Source organism: Cyclopterus lumpus, chromosome 18 (genome assembly GCF_009769545.1).
Source record: "Cyclopterus lumpus isolate fCycLum1 chromosome 18, fCycLum1.pri, whole genome shotgun sequence".
Taxonomy (NCBI): Eukaryota; Metazoa; Chordata; class Actinopteri; order Perciformes; family Cyclopteridae; genus Cyclopterus; species Cyclopterus lumpus.
The window spans coordinates 8020886-8045947 of record NC_046983.1 but is presented as its reverse complement, the minus strand read 5'-3'; the positions used below and the strand labels follow the sequence as shown (position 1 = coordinate 8045947).

General features: G+C 44.4%; 1 protein-coding gene across 1 annotated transcript; it reads right to left on the bottom strand.

The window, feature by feature from the left end:
• Positions 1–4127: 4127 nt before the first annotated feature.
• On the bottom strand, positions 4128–20662 carry chrnb1 (cholinergic receptor, nicotinic, beta 1 (muscle)). The gene is made up of 11 exons (XM_034557316.1): positions 20602–20662; positions 17958–18091; positions 15806–15850; positions 15427–15536; positions 13493–13601; positions 12770–12914; positions 12439–12624; positions 10649–10872; positions 8690–8865; positions 4473–4620; positions 4128–4274 (listed from the first exon to the last, which is right to left on the bottom strand). Exons 1-11 carry the CDS (start codon positions 20660–20662, stop codon positions 4128–4130), a joined length of 1485 nt encoding a protein of 494 aa, XP_034413207.1.
• Positions 20663–25062: the final 4400 nt, after the last annotated feature.

Genomic DNA, 25062 nt, shown 5'->3' with positions numbered 1-25062 from the left:
CGCATCTGACGCCGCTATATTGCCACTTTGACCCCTCCTGGAATCTCGATGGGTCCTATGAAGACACACCTTTTGAGCGCTTAGCTACATGCGCACCTTCAGTTAAGAGTGCGGCCCTGTTGGCAACCTTCAGCAGCACACACTGTTCAGCTCTCCCTCCCGTCCCTTCATCTCTTTGGAGCCATGGGTGAAACCACGGCCTGATTGGGCGCGCACGCTGGGAGTGACGAGAGGGCGGAATGTGTTTGTACTGGGAAGCCCGCGGGCACCTGTTGGTGCTCGCCAATCTGTGGTTTGCACTGTTGGGATGGTGGGTGGGAGGACGAGGTAGCGGAGGGGGGTGGGACGGGGTGAAGGAATGTCAATGAGCTATGACAATGGAGATATTTTAGGGGGGAGAAAAAGTGGGCGGAGTTGACTGGGGGGAGGCTGAAGTGGTTAATACGTATCACTCTCGCTCATTTCACTTTCACCCCTTCGCTCATTTGTTTCCTGCCTCGGTCCTTTGGTGCAGTGACATCGCTCCCAATGGGCTGCGTTGTGTCTGGAAGCAAAGGTGGAATTGCTGTGTATTATATCTCGGGGTAGAGTTTCAACTGTTTTGCATAAAGAATCCAACTTAACAGAATGTAATTGATGGGTTGTGGGTTTGATTGTCATATTAGTTTACGGGAAGAATTTCAAGTCCTTTAAACAGCTAAAAGAGCAGTTATCTTAACTATTAGTGCTGGGTATCATTTAAAACACAACCAATATCAGTACCCTTTGAGTGATACAGATACCAATAGAATATGTCATTTGATACCTTTTTTCCTACTTCTTCCGATACCCGTCATGTGAATGGAAGCATTCAGTTGCGTAAAATTCCATCACCAGCCTACTAATACTGTGGGGGTCTAGCCATCATTTTTAACGTTTTGGTCGCACGCGCAACTGCGTCAAATACAGCGGCCTCGCCGACACCACAGACCGTATGGTTGCGGCGATTGGCTGCGAGCAAAACCATACACGTAGAAATGTTTATAGATCTGGGTACAAAAAGGATTTAATGCAGGTGTGGTCTGACTGTAGTTTTGATACTACTAGTGACTGTTTTTATTGGTATATACCGATACCCAGCACTATTACGTTTCCAGGAAAACAAAGGCTCAATTAATTAAAGTCACTATGTGTAGAATTTTAAGATCCCAAACTTCCAATTGGTGCTTACCAATTGTACAATATTAAAAAAGAAAGACACTGTGGCAGACAGCAATACGCAGAGATAGAGGGTGGCATGGGGTGAAGGAAAAACAATGATTACGATAATGCCCCATGAATCTGACCTGGGACATGCAGATGAATGGTCTGAAAGCAGCACATAGTCTGGACCAACCTCGGTCCAGACTATGTGCTGTAATGTGACTTTAAGTCCTACAATTACAAGAGCTATTATTAGATTACAGTATTTAGAACAGGGATCCGATCCACAGCCCTGGTGTTATTCTGCTGATATCAGCACTTTATCAAATAAAGAGAGGTATGAAATTTAAATTTAAATTGACGCTGCTAGAGCATAAATTACATCATTCAGCAGAGCACAGCTGACATGATGTGACTTAATATGTGTCTTAGCCATTACAGCTAATATATTTATGGGAGTTTAAATGATGGATGCGGAAAGCCTCGACTCCCCAGATGCTGCGAAGTGAAAACCTCCAGGATGAAGTTGCCGAAGTGAGGACCAGAATAACCAAACTTCTTGGTAGTGAGGTGTTGTCAGTAGTGACGAAGAGGTCCTACTGGATTCATACGTTTGAGCCGAGACAGAACCCCTTAGTCTTGCCGATTTGGAGTTCGAGGTGAGCTGGAGGCAAGGAAGGATAAGCATGTCGGATGCGATATAAAAATAGAGATGATGTCGTTGCAATAGAAATGCTGAGGGAAGATCTGAGACGTGATGAAAACAAGTGTTATGAGCGATGGGGTTAAGGTCTGGGAATTGACCCTGTATTCCGCTGCTCCAAGGATCCTTCATGTTGGTGCTTACGACAAAATGATCTGTATTTCGAGGGTCGTAAAGTCATTTTGTCTGTTACACACGATAAGTAAATACTCAACTTCTTTGCGGCACCTCTCTGTTTCTACTATCTATCATCTCCTTCTGTTGCATCGGAGGTCATACTAGCCTCTCTCCAAAGAAAAAGGTAATACATCAGAGAATGTCTCTACTTGCCCTCCTGCATGCAACCACTCTCAGTATAAATACATCAGTCAGGATGCCCAATGTGTGATTTTGTGTATTTGTCTCAATGCTACAGTTTCATGGAAGGTCAAAGCGTCGGATGGAAGATAGAAATGAGTGCAATTTAAATGCAATTTAAATGCAATTCAATGCGCGCCCCGCTAATGCTGCCAGCGCTATAATATTGAGGCTCAATCAGCGCTGTCGGCACAATGAGACTTCCACCCTTCAAATGGTTCCGCTCGCACTGCATATATGCATGAGTGTATTTACACACATAGAAATATCAGGGAAGCCCATGCGGCAGTGTCCAGTAACCACTACCAGTGTGTGTGTGTGTGTGTGTGTGTGTGTGTAGGACTATTAATAGGAGAAGCAGCCAGGGGATGAGCAAAGAGGTCGCAACTTTAACGGCAGCATTCCGACAACAGATGGAGCCTTTGATATCTTCCCTTTAGATCTTAGAATTTATTACAAATTTAAAAAACTGACACAAAATAAAACAAAAGATTAAAAGGGCAGGTGTGTGGTGGGGGGGGGGGGGGTGGGGGTCTGTGAGGAAGTGAGCCACTGAGAGGTGCAGGTCTCCTAAATAATGGGAATTCCACAGGCTATTGGTGCAGCTGGTGAACTGAGTTGGCATGCACGTCGACACAAGAATAGCCTCCATGCAAACGCGCGTGCACACACATACACACACATACACACACATGCGTCTGGTGCCGAAAATACAAAGAGGATTACTACGGCTGCAGATATATCCACGAAAGCATGTGCCACACTCTGACGGAGGGAAATGAAAGGCATACAGCGTGCTCGTTATAGCATCTGGTTTGTCTTGGTGTTTATGTGTGAACACCACATTTGAGTATCCAAGACCTGGACCCACACTCAGACCTAGATTCCTACCGTAGCTAATACACACACACACACACACACACACACACACACACACTCACACACACACACACCCACACACATACACACACACACACACGCACAAAAACAAACAAAAAACACACCAGCATCTTAAGATTTGCACACATGCTAATATTGACTTGGTTAGTATATTCCATGCAATTATCAATGCCCTTGCACACAATAATGCAGTTTGGATTTTGATTATGTGTCAAAATATTTTCGTGGCAGCAAGACATGTCAACAGGCAACACTACTGAGGCCGAGAAGTCTACGGAGCAAACCTTCCATTTTGCCATTATTTTTCAAATCACAGGCTGTAGAAAAGAAAAGACACAGTCGCCGTGGCGTCACCCATCGGTTTGTGTCGGCTGCCGCTTTGAAACCTTGAGTACACCATTTTGGCTTTGTTGACCTCTCGATGTAGCCACGCCCTAAAGCATTTCCAGCTTTATCGTCTATTTGACTCTAAATGGGACCATAGATTACTCAATGAACTTCGTGCTGTATTGAATAAGACTTGAAACTAGCGATTGAGACCATAAAGATGATCATGTTCACAATGTTTACTGAGGTGATAAATCAAGTTATTTAAGTTATTCTCCCATAGACTTCTATACAACCGGACTTTGCTTTGCACAGGACTTTTGAGTTTGAAATCACAGACTTTGCCTTCCACATTGCAGAGAATAACAATGTATTTCAACACTCGACACTGTCTACACTAAAGAGAAAGGAACCTCTCCGGTGGCCAGTCAGAGAAAGAACAGTACATTATCAGTGCTTGATGAAAGACTTAAACATGTGAGGTGGGGTCGACGAGTTTCTCGCCTGTCACACGTATAAGAATGTCTAAATTGTTGGCTGACTGTGAACTACACCCAGGGAATCATTTGGTAGTTTAATACAGGGATGTCTGCTCCCTATTTGTTGAGGTGGTGAATCAGGTTGGGTGTAGCTCAAGAAGAACACATGTCCCGCTGCTTCAGGGGGCTTTGAAGGGGTCGGTGGGGGTGTGGTTGAAGCTAGCATCAGCAAAGATGGCCAAGGTGCCCACAGTGGTGAAGACGACGAAGATCCAGAGGAACATGCGGTCCACCACCATGGCCACATACTGCCAGTCCTCTTTCAGCTGGACCAGAGTGGACGGATGGATGGATGGAGGAAGAAGGAGAGGATGGGAAGTGAGTGGTGTGGGGGGTGGTGGGAGAAGACAGAAGGGATGGAAAGAAAACAGGGAAGAGTTCAGAAACCGGACGATTGCTCTTCAAAGATCCAAGAAACAAAAGGAACAGAAGTGAGAGAGAAAAGGCCTGAGGGGCACGCTTACCGCCTCGGAGTCCTTCTCGGACTGCAGAGCCTGAGCGATATATGTGATGGCCTCTATGGCCGACTTGAGCTCGTCAGGCAGCGTGAGGTAGCTGCTGGGGCCGTCGATGAACTTCCTCATATCCGTGCACATACCCTCCGGATGAAACCTAAACGAGCCGCACACACAAACACTCATGTCACGGATGACACAACAACACAACACAACAACAATGCATCTCAACATTTCGCATAAAAAATAAATAAATAAAAGGGTCTCGGTTTTAAATCCCGGAGAAGACGCAGCGAGTGCACATAAACTGAGCAAACGACACCGAGCGAGCAGATGTCGGTCCAGACTAATTCAAAGCTGTAAAATAGCAACGCGTTTATGAGGCGGGCTGCGTGTCTACTCCTCCGTCATTCAGGAAGGAATAAAGAGAAGGTCAGAGGAGCTCCCCCCCCCCCTGCCCTGGGCTCGCTCTGCCGGTGAGGGAGCCACCGCTCTGCATCTGCTGACTGGGCAGCTCTGGCTGACAAAACCCTCTGTGTGTGTGTGTGTGTGTGCGTGTGCGTGCTGGCTGTGTTTACTTGTTGCCCTCAGTTACCAACCCTCAGCTGCGATGGCGTGCCCGGCGGTCGCTGTGGGTCGTCTTCCGCCGCCTGGCTGTCGCTCGCAACTTTCCACGCGACCGCTTCAAACAGTGGGCCCAAGTTGTTTTCAGTCTTTAAAAAGCGTCACAAAGGACTTCCCATTCGCTGCCGGTCCCACCGGACCAAGTCATCTGCATCCCTGAGCGTATTGAATTCGGGCAAAAGGGGGCAATCGATTGCTTATGAATCCCACTGCGGTGTCGGCTTTCACGACCAGCTGGTGAGGAAACTTCAAAGCGTTACTCATTAACCTTTTTTTTTTTTTCACGCATAATCGCACAGAGCGTCCTTGAGGAGGGACACGTGGATTTTCATTTTTGGTTGCCTCCAGTAGACACAGCTCTAATACTCGAAGTAGTGATACAGCACGACTCGCCGTGCAGGCCGCCACAGATAAAGAGCTTCTGGCCGTCGTTTTTCCTTGAAAAGGTTAGGGGGTCATGATTTTACAGTTCTTCTACATTTTCTCTTGCAATGAAGGTCGGCTACGGGAGTGTTAAAAACATGTCGAACTGCACGGGTTGCTCAGACATATTTGTATCTTTTTTATTTTACTAATGTTCTTGTTACACATAGAATTGAGGGTCAACAATAAGAAATATAGGAAATTAAATGAAGTTAAATTTCTAGACATATTCGAGTCCAATAGAAATAGTAAACACATGGTTCACATGCGCACAAAAAAAACACCCATTCAATTATAAGGCATCATTTGTATAGATACAGTTTGTAAAAAGGTGTATTAAAACAATATTAAACCAGAGATAATGTTCTTCAGTTTTGAGCAATATTCCCCTTTAACAAAGCCACTAAAACTCATCCACGACTTTGTCCAAACGCATTAACACTCTGACCAATTAACTTTATTATTCTCCGTGCGGAACAGCTGCCTTTTTATCAAACATCTGTTTGCTTATGAAACACCTCAAATATTAAACACATTTTCTCGATCCAATGAAAAAAAGAAAAAAAAGAAAAGAAAAACTCAGATCAAATGAGTTGCAGGCCAGGCTGCGCACCACCAGAGGGCAGTGGGGCACTTTCTCTCTTCCTAGAAAACATTTAGAATTGGACAAGGCAGAGCACGGAGCTGCTCGGTATGCAGAGCAGCAGCCTGGTGCTTTACAATGCTGCAAGTGTGGCAGGTGAAGAGGCTGTGACCTAAGAGAGGTGGAGCCTCATCAGAGGGAGAGAGAGAGAGAGAGAGAGAGAGAGAGAGAGAGAGAGAGAGAGAGAGCGGGGGGGGCCTTTTAACCCCTCGATCCACTTGTTCTCCTGCATGGCTCAAAGTAGCACTTCATCAGCGAGAAGTAAATGACTATTCAGGAGACTAATTCAACTAAAACCGTCTGCGTCTGGTGCCAAGACATGCACTAAACCCAATTAGGAAGGAGTGTGTGAATGTGTGTGGGCTCAAGAGAGATACTGCTGTCTCATCAAATTGCTCTAATAGAGCCCCCCCATCCCCTCTTCTTCCGTCCCCAGTTCTCTCCCCTAGACACGCTGCGTCCCGCTCTGATGTGTCAGAGTCGATTTGGGAGGGGTCATTATTATTTTAGCAACGATTCCTTGCCGCCTCCCGTCTTTCCCTCCAGACACATTTCACTTCTCACAGGAGGTGAAGGATAGAGAGGGAGTGACGGCTTCAGACTGCGGGGAGGATTTGTGGTATTAATAAAGCAACGGTGAGGCTGAAAGGGTGTCACACAGTCGCTGAGGTCCAGTAGGCACAGTTCCCCGCTCTACCAAATTCACCTGAGCAAGGTCAGCCATTACCCGTGCAGCAGGCATGGAGACCAGACTGGTAGAGGGGCTTATTCTGGGAATGTCTCGATAGCTCGTTCATTGGATTAAATCCGTAGCAGATGAGGAAAACCCCTCGGTTTTTTTTTCGTGTCGTCCTCCCTGCCACTAGGAGATGACTTTGCCAGGGAAGAAGGGCAGCTGCTTGAGGACGGACCTTCCATTAGCAGTTAGCTGCAGCCACTCAAATTCAGCCTGTAGCAGGGGGGGATGGGGGGGCTCTGACCCTGGGGGACGGCCTGGGGGGGATGAAAGTCATTTCCTGCCACTTTAAATCGAATCCAATAAATAACCTATCAAAACGTACACAGACCCGGTGATTGATAAGCCCTCGGGGCAGCTGCTCATGTTGGACAGAGGACAGACCGGACGCTACGGGGACTCACCGTCGCCCCTCTGGCAACAAGTGGTATTGCAATACAGGATGGGACGGGACTAGCTTGCTCAACACAATACATACACATCTTTGACATAACCTCAACACTTTAACCTCTTTACAGGCAGCTGATGTTAGTTAATTTTTTTAAAACGTTTTTAAATAAAATTACGGACATATCTGACGCATTGTACCTTTAAGAAAAATAGCTTTAATATATATATACATACTACTTTATTTAGTGTACTTAGTGTATTTTTTATCTCAGCACTGTCCTGGTGCAAACACCTCTCACATTTAAAACAAAAGGTCAGAAAGTTATGAGCAACGGCTCCAAACAAGCCTACATTTTGGCAGCATAAGTGCAGCCTTTACTGCAATCGTATAAACAATATGACACTGTGACATTTGCACCCAGGACCTGTGATATGTGACTTTTCAGTTTATATGTCCAAGCGTGTTTACACACAGACCTCAGAGCAGCATTAAACCATGTGCTCTTTACACATCTCCATTTCTGAATCTAAACTACAACTGCAATGTGGGTAGGAAGTGTGTAATTGCGTACGAAAACTCCTCTCTTTCCATATTTGAGGTATGTTTGTTAATGTTTATTAATGGAGACTGAGAGCTGGGTTTCATAAGGAAAATGTAAGCTTTCGGAATGCAGGAAAATGCGGGCCGGCTGACTCCGAAGATAAAAAATAAAAAACGATATATAAACTCGGGAATTTCATTTCACAGTGCTGTCCAACACATTTTGTGTTTTTAATCACTTCTTCTGCCCAAAGAACAATTTTTTGTAATAACAAAATACTATTAATAATACTGTTTCACAAAATTAAAATAAATTGTGCTTTTCAATCAATCCCCTTTGTAGACTACATTGCACCTTCGGAGCAGCGTCTCCGCGATCGCTTCAGAAAAAGCTAAATAACAAACCCGTAAGGCTGCAGTTTGAATCCAATAATTAGAGCACTCAGATGAGAACGTAGCTTACCATATTTTGAATTTATAAACGAGTCTCGGAGCGTCCGTTTGCGACTTGCAGAACGTTCTCTCTCTCCATCTCTCTTTTCGCTGACTCATTGTTTACCTTCTTGTCTGCGGATTGCTACAATAGGGGGGAAATATAATCAAGGGCTTCGCTTCAGCACAATGAACAGCGGCGCACAAACACACACCCAACAAACAGCCCAGCAACCGATGAGATTGGACAATGCGCATTCCTCGACGTCGACGCCCCTCATGGCATTACACATGGATTTATTAAATGTCATACGTCTGTCTTGGTCTTGGTAAACAGGCTCGGTATAGCTGTCGTCGTGGACAACGCCAACATGCCGAAGCGCGACCACGTGCACGAACGCATACACTCGAGGTTCCGGAGCGGGCTCTGGCCTCACCTGTTGGGCTTGGGGAACAAGATGGAGGAGTCGGGCTTGCGGATGAAGTATTCATCTGCCACCTTGCTGATGCTGACCATCTTCTTCTCTCGACGGGGCATGATCTCCAGGGAGAGGGGGGTCTCTACCTTTGGCCTCAGCATGCCCAGGTAAGGAGGCAGCAGGTGGATGAAGATCTAGGGAGAAAGAGAGTTGGCACAACAACTCAAATAACACGTTCACTCTCCTACGCTTCTGATTTAATGAGTTATTTAACTGTAATTTCCACTTTCAGTGAATAGCTTCTTGGCTCTGCCAGACCTCCAAATCCCATCGTCTTCTCCGGTACTAAAAATTGATTTGTTTGGATTCCCGTTTCGCAATTTATTGGACAGCTGGAATGCACTTGCCCTGCATTTGCCGATTAAGACTGAGGAATGAGTTAAAATTTTGAATTTAGCAGTGAGATAACCTTTGAGAACAGTTGCTGCTGACTGATGCGGGTGGGGAAACCGAATCGGTAATGCTTTCCAATTCCTCAACCCTGAAGGTGTCTTTGAGCAAAGACAATATAAACTCTGGATACTCCAGTCTCCAGCTTCACTTACAGGGCAACTCCGGGATGGGTGATATTAAAACAGAGACAAGTGTTTGATAAAATCAGAGTACTCTCCGGCTGTCAGACTTGGAGCTGCTTTTCAACGGAATCCGATAGAACAGCAAACCATTGGGCCAAATGTTAGTTTTGATCAACATCATAAATGCTCGTTGGCTCTGTTAATGTCTCTTTCATCTCCACTCTGAAGTGATTGGATAGCCTTCTTTTGAAATAACTCTTGGCTAGTCTGTGTTAAACAGATGGATGTCATGAATCGCCCACTGGCACTGGAGCTTCACTGGGGAATGTAACGTGAGTGGAAGCCGCTCGACTCGCATTGTAGTTTCAAAGAAAAAAAAGGATAACTTTGCAATCATTCAGAATCAAACATGCCTTATGTTCCTCTGTGACCTTTCTGTTCTCCCCCCCCCTGTTTCCCAGTACGTTTGCAACACCTGTCGTAATTTCCCGTAGACCAGGAGCGGGACAGCAGAGCAGTGACTCACACATAGTGACATGATCACAGCAACAAAGAGCAGCCAAACAGAGGGAGCGCTAAGGCGCTGAAGTACACGTTATACAACGCTCGCATGGCTGCGGGATAAGCTGCATGTTACACTTTGACTATTCTACTACTGGTCAACAATGGATTAAAATATATTTAAAGAAATAATTAAAAAAATAGTTTCTGAAGTCCTGGCTATGGTCATGGTGTAATAGTGCAGTCTGTGTAGTTGAGGGCACCTGTAATGCCCCCCCCCCCCCCCCCCCCCCCCCTCCATGCAAATCACCTGTGTATAATATAAGCTTTCGGAGGTGAGCGTTCCCTGAAAGCGTGACAGAACTTGGAGCAGAGTGCATAGAGCTGCTACTCGGGCCTGTAATTAGCATCCCATAATGTACACCAAGGGCAACAACCACTGATGGGGGTTAATGGTATAACATGACATTCCGGTTGTTGAGGACCATCGACCTAATACTGCCCGGACCAAAACTACTCTTGCCTACATCTCCGAATTATCACAATAATCAACATTACATTAGTTAATTAAAAGCCCCTATTTAGTAAAGTGATGGAGGTGTTGCTTGCACACATTAATGAATGTTGTGCTTAAACAATTACATTTATTTTTTCTTCTGTTCTGGTATATTCACATGGTCATGCCTCCGTGCTCATGGGCACCTGCCTGTAGGACAATAAAATGTGTACACGGTGGCATTAGATTTCACTCCTGCTATATTTAGTTGGATTACCATGAGCGGATTCCTGTATTCAAGTCTTACTTTGATTAAAGACCAGTCTTTGCATATAGTTAGGCGAACACAGCTTTTAAATTGACATTGTTTTATAAGAATATACCATAATGACTTGACGGTCTCACCTTGCGGACCCAGATGGGCATCCGGTGGGTGTTGGCTGAGCGGTGGTGCAGGTTTAGGACAACCACGCTGAGGATGACAGAGAATGTGACCAGGATCATGGTGAACATGATGTAGTTGACGATGATCGGGACCCCCAGGGACGTCTCCGGGATCTTATCCGCCAGCAGCAGCAGGAACACAGTGAGGGTGAGCAACACGTTGATCGACAGACCCATCTTCTCTCCTGGTTGGGGGGGGAAAAAGAAAATATGAATGTGATGTACCTAACTGCCTGGAGAAGATCTTAACATAGTGGTCCCATGTGGTTCAGCGCCAATGGCTCTAATTGCAAAACCGGTCCCCGGAAAACGGATCAGTGGTTTTGCAAAAAACGTGCAATGCCAACAGTCTTTCCTGGGGACTGTGCTGCTAATCGTTTTCACTCTTACTTTACAATTACTGCAAGTTCAGCTTCTAGTTTTACCAGGACATGGTTCGTTCCTCCTTCAGCCGATGTACTATTTTAGCCGCAGCTGGTCCATGTGATTCCCCGGTAATGAGTCTAATAGAAAATTCATCTCCCATTCTAAGTGAGGCTGATGGAGCAATAGAGCCGGGCCTCCCAGGTGTATTCCGTGGTCACTCACAAACTGTGTTTACCACAGATCGGCTGGAGTTGGTGGGTAATCAGAAACTGATGCAGTGCATGCTCCCACTGAGCAACCGTCAAAACGGAGGCTTTTTCTTCACCTCACGTTCAACATGTTTAGGTTGACAGGTGATCTCTGGAAGGTACAGTGTAAAAAAAATAATATATATATATATATATATATATATATATATATATATTTCATTATTAGCAATATGACTAAGAGCAGAGTGTAACAAAAAGACACATGCACACACGTCACCTTCAGTGCCCTAACCAGGAAACACTGGTTTAAAATTTTAAAAGAATGTTTTCCTCATTAACTCTTCCCTTTTATTAATTTTGTTCTGTTAATTGTTTGATTCCACATTACATGTTTCTCCCCAGGCGATGACCTGAATGCTGTTTCAGATGGAGAATGACTTAATACCTTTTATTTAAATTCATTCATCCATTTCCAGAACCTAATAAACAGTATTGGAATCAACTTTGTAGAATGTTATTAAACACCAATTGCCTATAGCTATAGGCTGTATGGATTCTATATGCCTCTATGAGCTTAAATGAGTCATTTCACATCATGCAGGCTCAGCAGGTTCGTATTAAAGTCACACTGCAGGATGAAATGGCCTCTGTCTGATTCTGTGGGCCTCCACTCCAATCTGCTGGTGCGTCTGGGGACCTGCAGCTGATCACAGACCATCTGGGGGTTTATACATGGCCGAAGGAGCTGCACTTCTGGGCCTCTTGGCCTATTCTCTGCAACCCTTTGACACCCAGAGTATCAGTGAATTAGGAGCCAGCCGGTCAGAACCAGTCTCAGTCCACAACTCTATAGTGAGTTAAACACCTGCAGACTGATGAGCCAATGAAAGCGAAGTCTATTAGGCCGAGAGAAATCATGCGTGAGTGCTGTGAACAAAGTACAGTCTTTATGCTGATTACTACCATTTCATGTTGGGGGTTATTGATTCACCAGTGCTCTATGGGAAGCAACGCTCTAATCTGAAATGGAATCCCTTTGAGACGGTAATTGAACACCTGTGTGATTGCCCAATTCAAGCGGACCACACAAACACAATTAGGAGTCGGTAGAAGCAGTTTTAGAGAAATAGTCCGAACCAAAGCCAGATGTGTGCGTCGTTTGGGTCGTTCGTGTACCTGCGTCGGGAGGCAGGTAGAAGTTGAAGATGGCGATGATGGTGATGAGGATGCAGGGGACGATGATGTTGAAGACGTAGTACAGGGGCTTCCTCTCTATGATGAGGTAGAAGGTCATGTCCTCGTACAGGTCATCGTTCATGTTCTTCCTGCACGGCCTGTGCGTGATGTGCCACTCGCCCCCCTCTGGGGAAACAGTCACATCTCAACATTTCAGATCGGCGATATGATGGCAGCGAATGCATCGAGCGCTTCCTAAAAGCCTCCCGGGTTCGCCGCCGTTCCGCCCAATAATCCGTCCAATCATGCGGCTTCCCAACCGAATCCTCACCGGTGTAGGCTTCGTCCAGCTGGATCTCCTTGATCTCGTTGCCTTTCGAGTCCAGCGCGTACTGCACGTTGATCTCCGTGGAGTCGTACGTGTAGGAGCGGAACTGCATGGTGCAGTTCTGCCAGTCGAACGGGAAGTATTCCACCTGGACGCCGGAACAGAAGGAGAAACACTGAGCACTCTCTCGTGAACGATTTCTCACTTCTCTCTCTCTTATGTTTGATGGTGCAAAAAGCAGCAAGAGGGGGGGGGGAATAGGGAAGAAATCCTACAAGGAAACGTGAGCCAACAGCTAAATCTGTTCTTACCCACCTGAGTATGTGATGAACTGCGTTTGATCTTAAATTGGATGGCAGGCAATTCGCCCCGGTAATTGAAATCGGTTTATGAGCCTCTCGTCACTTTCGGCAAACAAAATCTGCTCAATCTTTAAATAAACCCTTCTCTCTTCTCAACGCGGAGGAAAAATATGCCGCTGCCACTTTGTACCACTTTATATAGTGTGAAGAATCCTAATATATGATGTGTGTGTGTGTGTGTGTGTGTGTGTGTGTGTGTGTGTGCATATCGGTATAGCTGTCATTAAGGCCAGAATGAATCATCTTTAATGCGGACGCACACAAATTGATGAATGCCAGGAAAGTTCTTAAATTGTTTGCGCGCACGATTTAAGATGAAATTGTCCCGATGTCTCCCAGGTTTTCTCCGTGTGTTGATATTCACCTTAACTCCACAGGAGCTGCAGTAGAGCGCAGGGGGCGTCCAGGTCACTCTGCCGTTACTATACGCCTGGACGTGGACGTGCAGCGCTACGTCGAACACCCCGTTGTTACTGCGAAACAGAAATGACACGTTACTCTCTTTTTTTCTTGTACCTGTGACGTTACCGTCAGATTAGGATCGCACTTTAAAAATCGTTCATGAGTCCGGTACAGCTCTGGATGGTTGTAAATTCCTGCCTCACTGTAACAAACCGCCTCGATGAAAAGATTATGTACTGCACGACCCCGCTAAAACATTGTAATTGGCACAGGGATGAAACGGAGGGACTCTGCACGTGTCACGGGACACTTCAAAACAGCAGCCGGGTGTACACGGAGCAGTTTTTCGTCCATCGAGCTCATAACACGATGCACAACAACAGTCAATTAGGCACAGATTTGGCAGTGTTTGGCTTTTATGGTGAGTTAACAAGGAGAAGCTTGTGTCCTAAAACCCTGTCCCTGTGAAGGTGCTGCTACTTAAATGATCAGCACTGATCACGCACGCAGAGCAGGACATGCACACTCCTGCATTTGTGTGCATGTGCACATTCGTGTCTATCTATGTGTGCGAGCGGCTCCAAGTGAGCTGGAGGAGCTGAGTGGAGCCCTCGGCTCGGTTTTCAGGGAGCCGTGCGGCTCAATTGCCTATAAAGCGTTGATGAATGGAGCGGCGGAGGATATTTACAGCGGTGTTAATGGGAGTGTGTGCAGGAGCGAAAGAAAAAGAGACTGCACTGGCTGTTGTAAGTATCTTAAGTTTCTAATTTAATGCGGTTACATCAAGTGTTTCCATTCCAGAGGTACTGTACTGCGCTGCACCTGGGTCTTTAACCTAATGTCCACTGGTTGCAGCTCCGCCGTGCTCTGGGACCATCACACCGTGAAATAAATCTGCTGCTGATTCTCCATCACTACGGTAACGGATCATTAGAGGCTGCACTTGTTTGAATGGCTTATATCGCACATGGTCTGGTCTTTATTCCCTGTAATGAATAGTGGGGAGGAAATGCTGTCGCATTCCTTATCCTCCACTCCGAAGGATGAATAGAAGAACATTTTTGTTAAATCTACATAAGGATAAGTCAATAACTATTCAAATGCAGAAGAAAAATGTTTTCATTAAAATATATTCACAAATTATTTTCGTAATTCAGAGATGCAAGCTTGGTCTGGTAAGAATCTAACCTGACCCACCGGACGTTTTGTTCCACAGAACCATTGGAGTCATTGGAAACTATCAAGAAAAGGGCGGAAACTTATAAATAAAAAATCAATCAAACTGTTAAATCAAAGACACTCGGGGGGGAGAGCAAAAAAAAAACTTTTTCATGGAGAAAAGTTGTTCATAGCTCTTCTTTCAATGAAGAAATACTCTCCACTTCTGATTATGCTCATGCTATTGCAGCATCTCTGCTAACCTCTGCGTCACACAGGCTTATCAAACACAAACGCATAACTTTGATCCTGACGAGATGGATTTCGTTAACGCGTCACCTCGCCTTTCAACCAAAAGACTAAAAATACCGAAGATTATTCATTATGACCTTGAGTGCCCCACTGGATACATGGAGTGATTTATTTGGACTGAATGAATAGACAAACGTGATCATAACTCTCTGTCAGCAGAAGAAAAAAAGGAACTATTTAGGTTGCGCAGAATTTTGTCCTCACAAGACATTTGTCATATTGTTGTCATATCGATGTCTTTTCACACAGGGAGCAGCAGGTCAATATGTGTGTGAAGGAAAACACTAAATGCCCCTCAGGGCCAACGCAGAAACCACCCCAGACAAAATAAAAGAATGAATACTTTGTTTATTTTTATTTTGTGACCAAATGGTTTCCCCTCCTCTGGCGCTGATTAATTCATGCCCCTGTGAGTGCAGTGCTTACTTATTTATGAGGACTATGTCAGGCAGCCAAACCTTCCCAGCGGGAAAACGCATCACCTCAATCCCATCATGCTCCTTGGGTTTCCATGACAACCGATAATCTGTCCATTCCTGTTGGAAAAAAAAAGAGTTTGTGTTTATTTGTGTCCATGAAAAGGGGGGCAGGTCAAGAGGGACACTTTACATTTACATATGTAACCAATTTGTAATTTCATCAGTTTATGTTTCATGTTTCCACTGCTGTAATTAGATTCCAAAGGGATTATTCCCCTGTGCATTTGTCCTTGCATAACAACATTTAATTTGCATAATGTTATATTTTGCACATACTCTGTATTATAAGGACGACTCCAAGTGTTACCCCACACTAACACACTTACCAGGTTCATGAAAACAGTGGTGCTCATTTCTTCATTTTTCATATTCTGGAACAAGAACAACAACAAAGTTTAAATGATCATTCGACACTCTTACGGAGAGAGCAGAGCGAGAATCCGACAGCTTTCCAAAACTCTCCTGGAGATCTACTTCCATATTTGTTTGATAATGTAGTTTGTAAAGAGATCGCATCGCATTTTGTCCGCTGATCGGATTTCTCAACAACTTAAAGTGGTCCATTTCACATTGTTTGCAACATATTTTGTGCATAAGAGATGATGAATGAGGTATTGCATCTTTTACAAGCGGAAAAATAACCACATATCTCTTTCTTGTGTTTTACATCAGTCTGCTGGTATTGAAGTGATATGAAAATGTAACTACATTACAGTCAGGATGTTTATGTTGACGTGAGCAGGGTGCCTACTCGACATGAAAGGGGTGCATTTCTAAAAGGGGCTTAAGAATATAGGTCTTAAAGTAAAGGAATGTCAGTGTCCCTTTAAATAGTCACCGTTCAACATGCACCTTTGGCTAAACCTTTTGGGGATTATTTGAAATGTATTCTTCATAATTTATTTCAGGAAATAAACCAGAACTGTGAGATATTTATTATTAACTGTTGCTCATAATCATTTTTCAGATGTCCCTTTTCGTTCCCAGTTGATGCACAATCTGTAAACATACAGTGTCGTGTCGTGTTTCTGAAGCGCCGCGGCTACATAACTCACACGCTGCCTGTGTTTGTCGGTCGCAGAGCTCCAAACCAGCAGACGACACAGCTCAGAGTCATCCAACACACTCATGCACATGTCCACCGCAGGCAACGAAGGAACGCGTGTGCGCATGTGATTGTCTGTGCGGCAGGAAGGTGGAGCTTCCCTGAGCTGGACCTGCTATTTTAAACGCTGGGAGGAATGTCAGCGAGACAGCTGGGACAGAAACAGGGAGGGGGGAGAGAGGGGGAGGTTGACTCGAACCATCTCGCTTTCCGGTCCTCACACAAACACATCTCATCACTTAGTGATAATTATTCCTATACCCGTTTGGAGGTAACTGTTGTCCACCTGACTAGTTCTGGGCAGATGAGGGGCAGAGCATCAAAGTGGGCCAGTTTTCAAGATTGTTTCACTCCAGAAATTGAGGGTCCCGTGTGACTTCCTCTCCGGAGTGACACTGACCTTGAGTGGAGGTGTAAGGAGCGCCTTTGCTGGAGTCGCATACGTAAATGTGACACTGTGTGAAGAACCCTAAGTATCCGCATTGGGGAAGTGGGGAATCCAGTACTGTACATCAGTAGTATAACACTGTGTGCCATTTGTGCAAGCACTGAATTCAGAACCCGCTGGCTCTCAGATATATCCACTGTTTTTAAAGCTTTAGAGCTCTACATGTATTTTGTAATCCTGTCATGTTCAACTATCGGAGTGCAGTGGTCTTCAGTACAAGGAGCAACCGCTGTGCTGAAGTTAACAGAGACATCTGCCTGTGGAAATCTGATTCAGAGGCTTAGGAAGTAACAGTATTGACGCCCATAAAATAGGAGATGTTCAGGAGATTAAGTGTCTTGACTGTCCCATGAAACCCAACAAATCCAAAAGTGTTTTGGGCATTTCTGCAAACCAAAGGGATGAAATGAATGTAAATGTTTCTGCACCAAAATCACTTTTTATAGTGCAACAATATTACACATGACAAGCCTTAAGTCAACGTTGACATTTGGTTTCCCATGGGACACAGACAGCGGTCTCCTGGGTGAAAGTCCTGTGTTTGTCTGAACCATCCACATGCCCTCCAATCCGATCTTAGTGGACGTATGGGGAGTCGTTTGTCAAACTCGTTATTATACCACGCGGCTTTCAATAATGGTTTCACAATATAATACCTCACGTGCTCTGACCAAATGCAAAAACATTGGTGGTTTGCAGAAACAATATTTCTATTGTATAGCAAATAGTCCGATTATCTTTTATATACTTTTTTCTTTTGTAAGAGGGAGACATGTTTTGATCTTTTAAAATCGTAGAGCGGGCAGATGGGTGGACAAGCCTCCATTTCCTATAATATCCTGTACACCTGCCAGTGTTTCGTTAACATTCTCGTTGTGCGTGTACGTATGTAAATATACAGAAGTGTCAGGGTCTCATCCCTCACCAGTCCAACAAAGGAGGAAAGGACCATCCCCACACGAACCACCACCCTCTCGGCAGCGCTGGCTGCTGGCCGCACCTTCAGGTTGTAGCCGGTAAAGAGCGTCTTCATCAGAGACTTCTCCACGTCAGACGCACCTGTACGACAAATAGGTACATGGCTTGTATGATTTCATAAACATTGGAACATGAAGAATACATTGCTTGTGTCTTTTTTGTTTTTAAAGTCAGGAAAGACAAATTAGTCTGCCATTGCATCTTTCATTTAATGGTAGCTGTTCATAATCCATCAGCAGATAATATTAGCATTGACATGGCTACTTTCGTGAACCCATTGCCTTTTCTATTAAATATTGTCTGTCTCTCTCAGAGCTTAAAATTCATCAAATGAACTCAAACACTGTGAACCAAAAGTTCTGATGGGTGCTTTGTGCAAAATCCATCACACCGGTGACAAGTGAGGCCGAAGCTAACGGACTGGCAGACAAGGTGTGTTGTGCAACCAAAGAAAAGATTGCTCTGGCTCAGTGGCTGAGTCGATACAGCACTTAGAATTAGCCAGATTAGCTGCAGCCACTGTAAATTAGTAGGGTAGTCAATGAAATCAATGGAACATCCTCCCGATCCTTCCTAATAGACAGAGTCCCACCTTCGGCCTCACCACCCTCTCACATCGACCGCAGAGACAAAGCGACCGCGGCGGCTTGTGGAGAGATTTCAGTGACTGCGCAACAGAGTAAAGTTGGGGGAGTTTATCGTTTTTCAAAGGTTGCATGTTGGTGGGATGTAGCTATCGATCAATGCAAATACAGGGCACAATGTGTTTACGTTGATCTTTTTGCTAATTATCAGCGTTCCCCTTTCAGTGGAAACATGTAAGAATCTCTGATTACAGCCATATACTGTGCCTTTTTTCTTGAAAGATACAACATCTATTTGCAGAAATAGATTCTGAAGTCATACGCAGAAACTGGAGGCGGTATTTTTGTACAAGAGAGGTTTCCATTTGTAGCCTGTGTATATGAAACAATCACGGCTGAATGCAGGTAAACAGTCCAGAGAGCGGAAGAGGCGAGAAGACATTGGCTGACAAGAAATCTCGGAAACACAATCCGACTATTGCCTGACAGTGATTTAGATTTGTATTGGTTTAGAATTAGCTTGTGAACAAGCTAATTGTGAGTGTAAACAACAAGAACAGAAAGAAAAGGAAGTCTCGGCCCGGATATCCGCTGGCTACACTGGAACCCCAGAGATTTAGCCTTTGATGGGTTCCGAGATCAGCTTAAAGTGAGCTTTTCTTATCTAGAGAGTGGGTCGTCTTCATGAAGTCTGCCGCATTGTCCCTGGCATGTTTCTACAGTAGCCCAGAACAGATAAACACAACATTGGCTCTGGCGAGAGCCTTTAGCATTTTTTTACAGTATCTGAAGGCCACATTACAGCAGTCTTGGAAGGGAAGGAGTGAGTGGATGGGTACGCAGTTGCTTGCAATCTGCAACCAAACCACAATATGCCACCAAATCCTACACACTGTCCTTGACATTGACTCAACACATGTAGCTTACCACATGAAAGCTGAATTAAAACCATTGAAATTAATTTGTATAAATTCCCCTTGGACCATAATCCCTGTGTTAAAAGTAGAACTTACAGAAGTATCAGGCCTGCAAAGCTGTGAACCTACCAAAACCCAAACGATTACACTCCACAGCGGTTTCAGACATAAACTCCTGCTTCATTTTCACCCATTTCCTTCTCAGTGTTAGACAAGGTTAGACACATTTATAATCAGCAGCTCTGGTGATGCAGCATTCATCACGTTTGGCACAGCTGAGGCCCCGGCAGGATCTGACCTGACAGGAATAAATGACAACGATCACCAAGCGAGGCACTCCCCATTAGCCAGAGGCACAGGCGAGCATGACTGCTGACAGGCAAGGCTGGGAAGTGGTTGTAGTAGGCTGGGATTTTGCATTCTCTCCCCCGTCTCTTCCCAGTTCAGCTGACTTGGTAAATATACCGGATTAATGTGCAGTAGGATCAGACAAGGTAAGACCATGCTGAAGCCTATAGTGTTGGACTTGTGAAGGATGCTTACCATGAATATAACAGACGGCAGTAAAATACAGACCAAATTTGAATGGGCATTTGAAGTCACTTTGATAAAAGACAGAATAAGCACATATACTCCTCCAACTGAACAAACAAACACTTAAAATGTGCTTCCAGGTTGACATTAGTGGTTTGGAGTAAAATATCGTGATCCATTGCTGTGGTAGCCGACGGATATCATAGACCCCAAGAGAATCTATTTAAATAGCATTACTGATTATGACCATATACCTGCAGAAACAAATTACATTAGCTGGGCTTTCTTTTTGTTCTTTTTCTTTTTTTCCCTAAACATTAGCACGTTGGCATGACACAAGGAGCTTGTCCACAGATTAATGTTAGCTAACGTTAAGCACATGGCTGCTAACCAGCCTGAAGACTATTAGTCTTGTTTTAATGTGTTTTAAATAAACCAATAATGTGTCTGTGTAGTCAAAGCTGGCATTTAAATTATTAGTGTAGTATCCATTCAAGAAGTAGCGTTATAACTGAAGCTCTACAACATGAGTGTATTGTGTCAGCTGGTGCCTTACCTCCCAATGTGCATAGGCTGCCCACGCAACATGCCAGCAGGAACAGATCCGGGCTCCTCATGGCGAACCTCCCAAACCAAAAAAGGTCTCTCCTCCGCAAAACAGATAACTTAGTCGGTAAGTCCAAACTTTTTTGTGTGTTCTTCTTTTTCAATTCCAATGCAGCTCACTTGAACTCCTCTGTGTAAGTTTTGGTTTGGTCGGGTTTGGACTGTTGTTGTCTGTCAGTCAGGCCGGCCTGACCAACTGCTGTCTGCTCCAATTACAACCTTGAGGAGGGGAAGGGAGGGTGTGTGTGTGTGTGTGTGTGTGTCACTGTTCACCCCCTCAGGGGTGAAGCTTCACATGGACACTCACTACTGGCTTCCGATACTCAGTTTCCTGTTGCAAGTGACAGTGGACCCCCTTTTGCGGCCACCTCTCCATTCTCTCTCAACATAGGGAAACAATAGAGCTACGATATACACATCGAAGTGTGACCTCGACTCTTAGTCTCACCCCATGGGTCCCTGACTATGACCCCTATAGGTCTACATCAATTATTGATCCCCATTTGACCCTTAGTTCATTTCCCCTGCTCCACCCACTGTAATACGTGCAGATATAGGTGACACAGCGGCCATTATTCTCTCTTTTAAAGGCCCCTTTAGGGATGAGCATTGTAAATTAGCAGTAGCCACACAATGCTGTGATGCACGGCATTGGATAATTGGATAATCTCTATGTATTAGTCCCTACCAAGTAAACATGAAATGAAATGAGACGCGGTATAACGCTAAGTTGATCAAACCGTTTAACTGCCAAACGATTTCTTGAAAGCCCCCCCCCCTCTGCAGTAAAACATATCCTCCCTATATCCCATTACTCGTTTCTTCATGCCACTCTGCTCTCATTCATCGGCCGGCCACGCCACCGTATTTTATGATCCACTGTCACTGCCATTTGGCCTGCTGCCAATTTAATTACCATAGAAGCTAACTGTTAACAGCTAGCCGCAAGTGTCAAATCACACATCAAATCTGTGGTCACGAGGGAGTGTATATAAAGGCCACTCAAATTCAGAGATCTCTCCGAAGCAATAGATTGCTGATTAACTCATATGTAGTTAAGTTAAATCAGATAGATTGCTTAGCAACACTTGTTATTTACATGGGTGAAAAGTAACATTGTAGTAATCAGATTACCTAAAAAGTTGATGTCATTTGGAAAACAAGTTATTGAGGTAATATACCTCGATGGTGGAGGTGCTCATTCCAACATGGCGTCAAAGGTTCCACTTTCTTTCTCGCTCTAATTGTATTGAAAATCAATCGGCGTAATCACTGGTTTGTTTATCTACCTAATTACGCCACAGAGATTAAACCTCTTCTAATCTGAGATTTCAAATTAAAAAATGTCTGCCATATTGAATTTTGTATCCAGACTTCAATTGGAAGTTATCAAATACACCATGTGGGCAGAAGGTTTCTGGGCACCTGAACAAAAGCATGTTAACACCCTGATCTTACACTGCCGGACTATTCCAAGCCATAGAAGCCTCTCATTTAACCACAAGAGCATTTGTAAGGTCGGCCACTCTTGTCGGAAGACAAGGTAATCCAATTACTCTCAAAGCCTTCTGATGGGCTTTCGGACTCTGTGTGTGCAGGCCAGTCAGCTCATTCCACACCAAACTGGGAAAAAACCTTTTCTTAATGGAGCCGGCTTTCGGCACATGCTCATGTTGAAACGGGAAAGGGATGGACACGCGTTCTATAGTCAAACATACCATTGAATGTCACACAGGGTGTTTTTAACCCTAGAGTGTAAGCTGGATCTCATGAGGAAGAGTTGAAGGGGAAGTGCAGAGAGGGAGATGTGAGGCAGATACAGAAAAAAAAAGTTAGTTGTTGCTTGGCCCGCTTATCATCAAAGTCGGCAGGAGTGGCGGCACACATGGAGTCATAACTCAATCAAATCTGAAAGCACAGGCATAATGCACATATTTCTGGGAGTATCAGATATAACATTAAAAAAATAATAATACATTTATCGCAAATAAACGCTCTTAAAACTGGTCAGAAATCAGGTGTGACTGCAACCAAAGGGGCGGAGCACAAACCATGACAGATCATATGATCATAATGAAATATAGGCCCCTTTTTGTTACATCAGAACAATCCCAAAGAAAAAAAACTCTCAGCAGACAAGCGTTACAATCATACAAATATATTAGTTTGTTTTATTGAATTTTATCCAATAATGCGTCTCCCTCGACTTTGTGTAAGTTATTATAGAAATAAATATAGATCATATTGCAAATGCAGAGACAAGAGTTTGAGATAATAGCTTTGAGGACGGGGGCTTAAGGGGTTTAAAGAGTAAATATTGGGGAAAGACTGTTTCTTTAAGGGTGTCTAGTAAATGATTGGCGCATGCATGCTTGTAGTCCCGCCTGTCTGTGATCCTCCACCTCAACCCAGGAGTTTCCAACTGCAAGTCCCCCGGCTCTCTGCAGTCCTGATCAGGTCTTTTTCCTCCTAGTGATCCATGGGTTCGGATGGCGTACAGCAGCCGTTATTCCACCTTGCCAGCAACAGGGGGAGTTACTGCACCCCAACCACGTTTGCATGGATATATTTATATATATTTATATATAGATATATTTTCTGCCCCATTTGAATACAAAAATAGTGTCATTGTGGCTTTATTAGCTGGAAGACTGAAGCACTCTTTTTGCATTTGGAAGACAAGTCGGAAAGTAAGATTATGGTGATTTCCTCAACATCTTTTCTGGAAGACTTCGTCACAATAACTTGGATCGTCCATGCAGTACGAAGAAGAGCAAAAAACAAACGGAACCCCAAAAAAAACACATGAAAAAAGTTGAAAAATCCCTCAAGGATCGATCACAGAATGACAGACACACAGGTAGACGACGTGTTTGTGTGTTTGAGGGAGGGACAGACGGTTAATGAGCAGTCCACATGCTGCCGGCGAGCCAATTAAAATCCAGTTAAGAGGTCAGAGGCCAGAGGTCAGTCAGTCGGCCTTTGATTGACAGGTGAGGGCTGTGGGATTGTGGGGGATCAGCAGGTTTGAGAAATAACAGTCTTGGCGTACTTAAGTTTCCCACTCTTTGTAGCTCCATTGTTCAACATCCCACATTATATGGCAGGAGAATAGACACAGCATTGAAACATTGAAATAAACACATCAAATCAACAAACACACACATGGACGGACCTAGAGTGATTCATACCAATATTCAGTATTCCTTATATCATAAATGAGTTACATACCCACATTATAAATCCATACTTTTTTTAAACAAAAAACACAAAGAAGGGATAAATAAATAACTTTTAGCATAGTGTACACTGCAAAGTCACCACTAAAACATTATGGGTGCATTCGCTTGTGAGAGGTGAAGTCCCCCCATGATCTGTTTGGAAAGGTCATCCCATTTAGCCACATCTGCGCTGGCTTGGTGCAGGGTGCTGTGTGTGTGTGTGTGTGTGTGTGTGCAATGCAGATGTCTCTGGGGATTGTGGGTGTGCTTTTATAAAACACATACTGATTTTTACGTATGAGGTTAGTGGTCGTAATTAACACTAAACAGGATGTGACCTCAGGTGGATTCCAGTATAAAAGCACATTTTATGAAGCAGCTACAAAAAAAAAAAGAGGACGGAGTCACTCTTTTATCACGTGAGACTCTTCTCTTCCTCCCTCTCGTTTTTTGTGTTTTCTGCTGCATTGCAGATGTGGTGAAGGGACTCCAGCTCAAAGTTAACGCACGCACGCACAAACTCTCACTCACGCACACACACGCACACACACACACACACACACACACACACTTACTTTAACAGCAACCCTGCTCACAAAAAAAGGGAAAAAAGTGTTAGAAAAACAAAAGCTCTAATAAAACACTCAGTTGGTTTCTATATCAATATTAATGCTTTTTTTCACACCCTCTTAGATAATGTGGCTGCACCTTGTTAATGGACTTCATTGCTTTCTGCCCAAGGACTCGTACTCATCGATTCGGCCTCTGATTCATCCTCTATTTATTTTCCTCCCTTTCTCTCCGCCTATAATTTATTCCCTCACACATATTGGACATACAGGGATATTCAATCACAGTTACAAAACGATTACACACAGAGACCAAAGCTGATGAGTGAGTCTAGAACACACACATATATACCAGCACACACACACGCATACACACACACACAGACACACACACACACACACATACTGCCTCCAGGTTAAAGGGAAGTTGTGTTTGAAAAAGGGATTAGGGAGAGGAAGTGGAATTTCAAAAGGGAGCGGTGAGGGCACGAGTTATCTACACTACAATGTGTGACACATGCCTCTCTCTCTCTCTCTGTCTCTCTCTCTCTCTCTCTCTCTCTCTCTCTCTCTCTCTCTCTCTCTCAGAGTCCTTCATACCCCGGATGACCGTCGACTGCA

Coding starts and splice junctions, on each gene's coding strand:
- chrnb1 (XM_034557316.1), bottom strand. CDS start 20,662: ATGAGGAGCCCGGATCTGTTCCTGCTGGCATGTTGCGTGGGCAGCCTA. Junction 15,537..15,805: donor CCACTGTTTTCATGAACCTG/GTAAGTGTGTTA, acceptor TTTTTCCAACAG/GAATGGACAGATTATCGGTT. Junction 4,621..8,689: donor TTGTTCCCCAAGCCCAACAG/GTGAGGCCAGAG, acceptor CGGCTCGTTTAG/GTTTCATCCGGAGGGTATGT.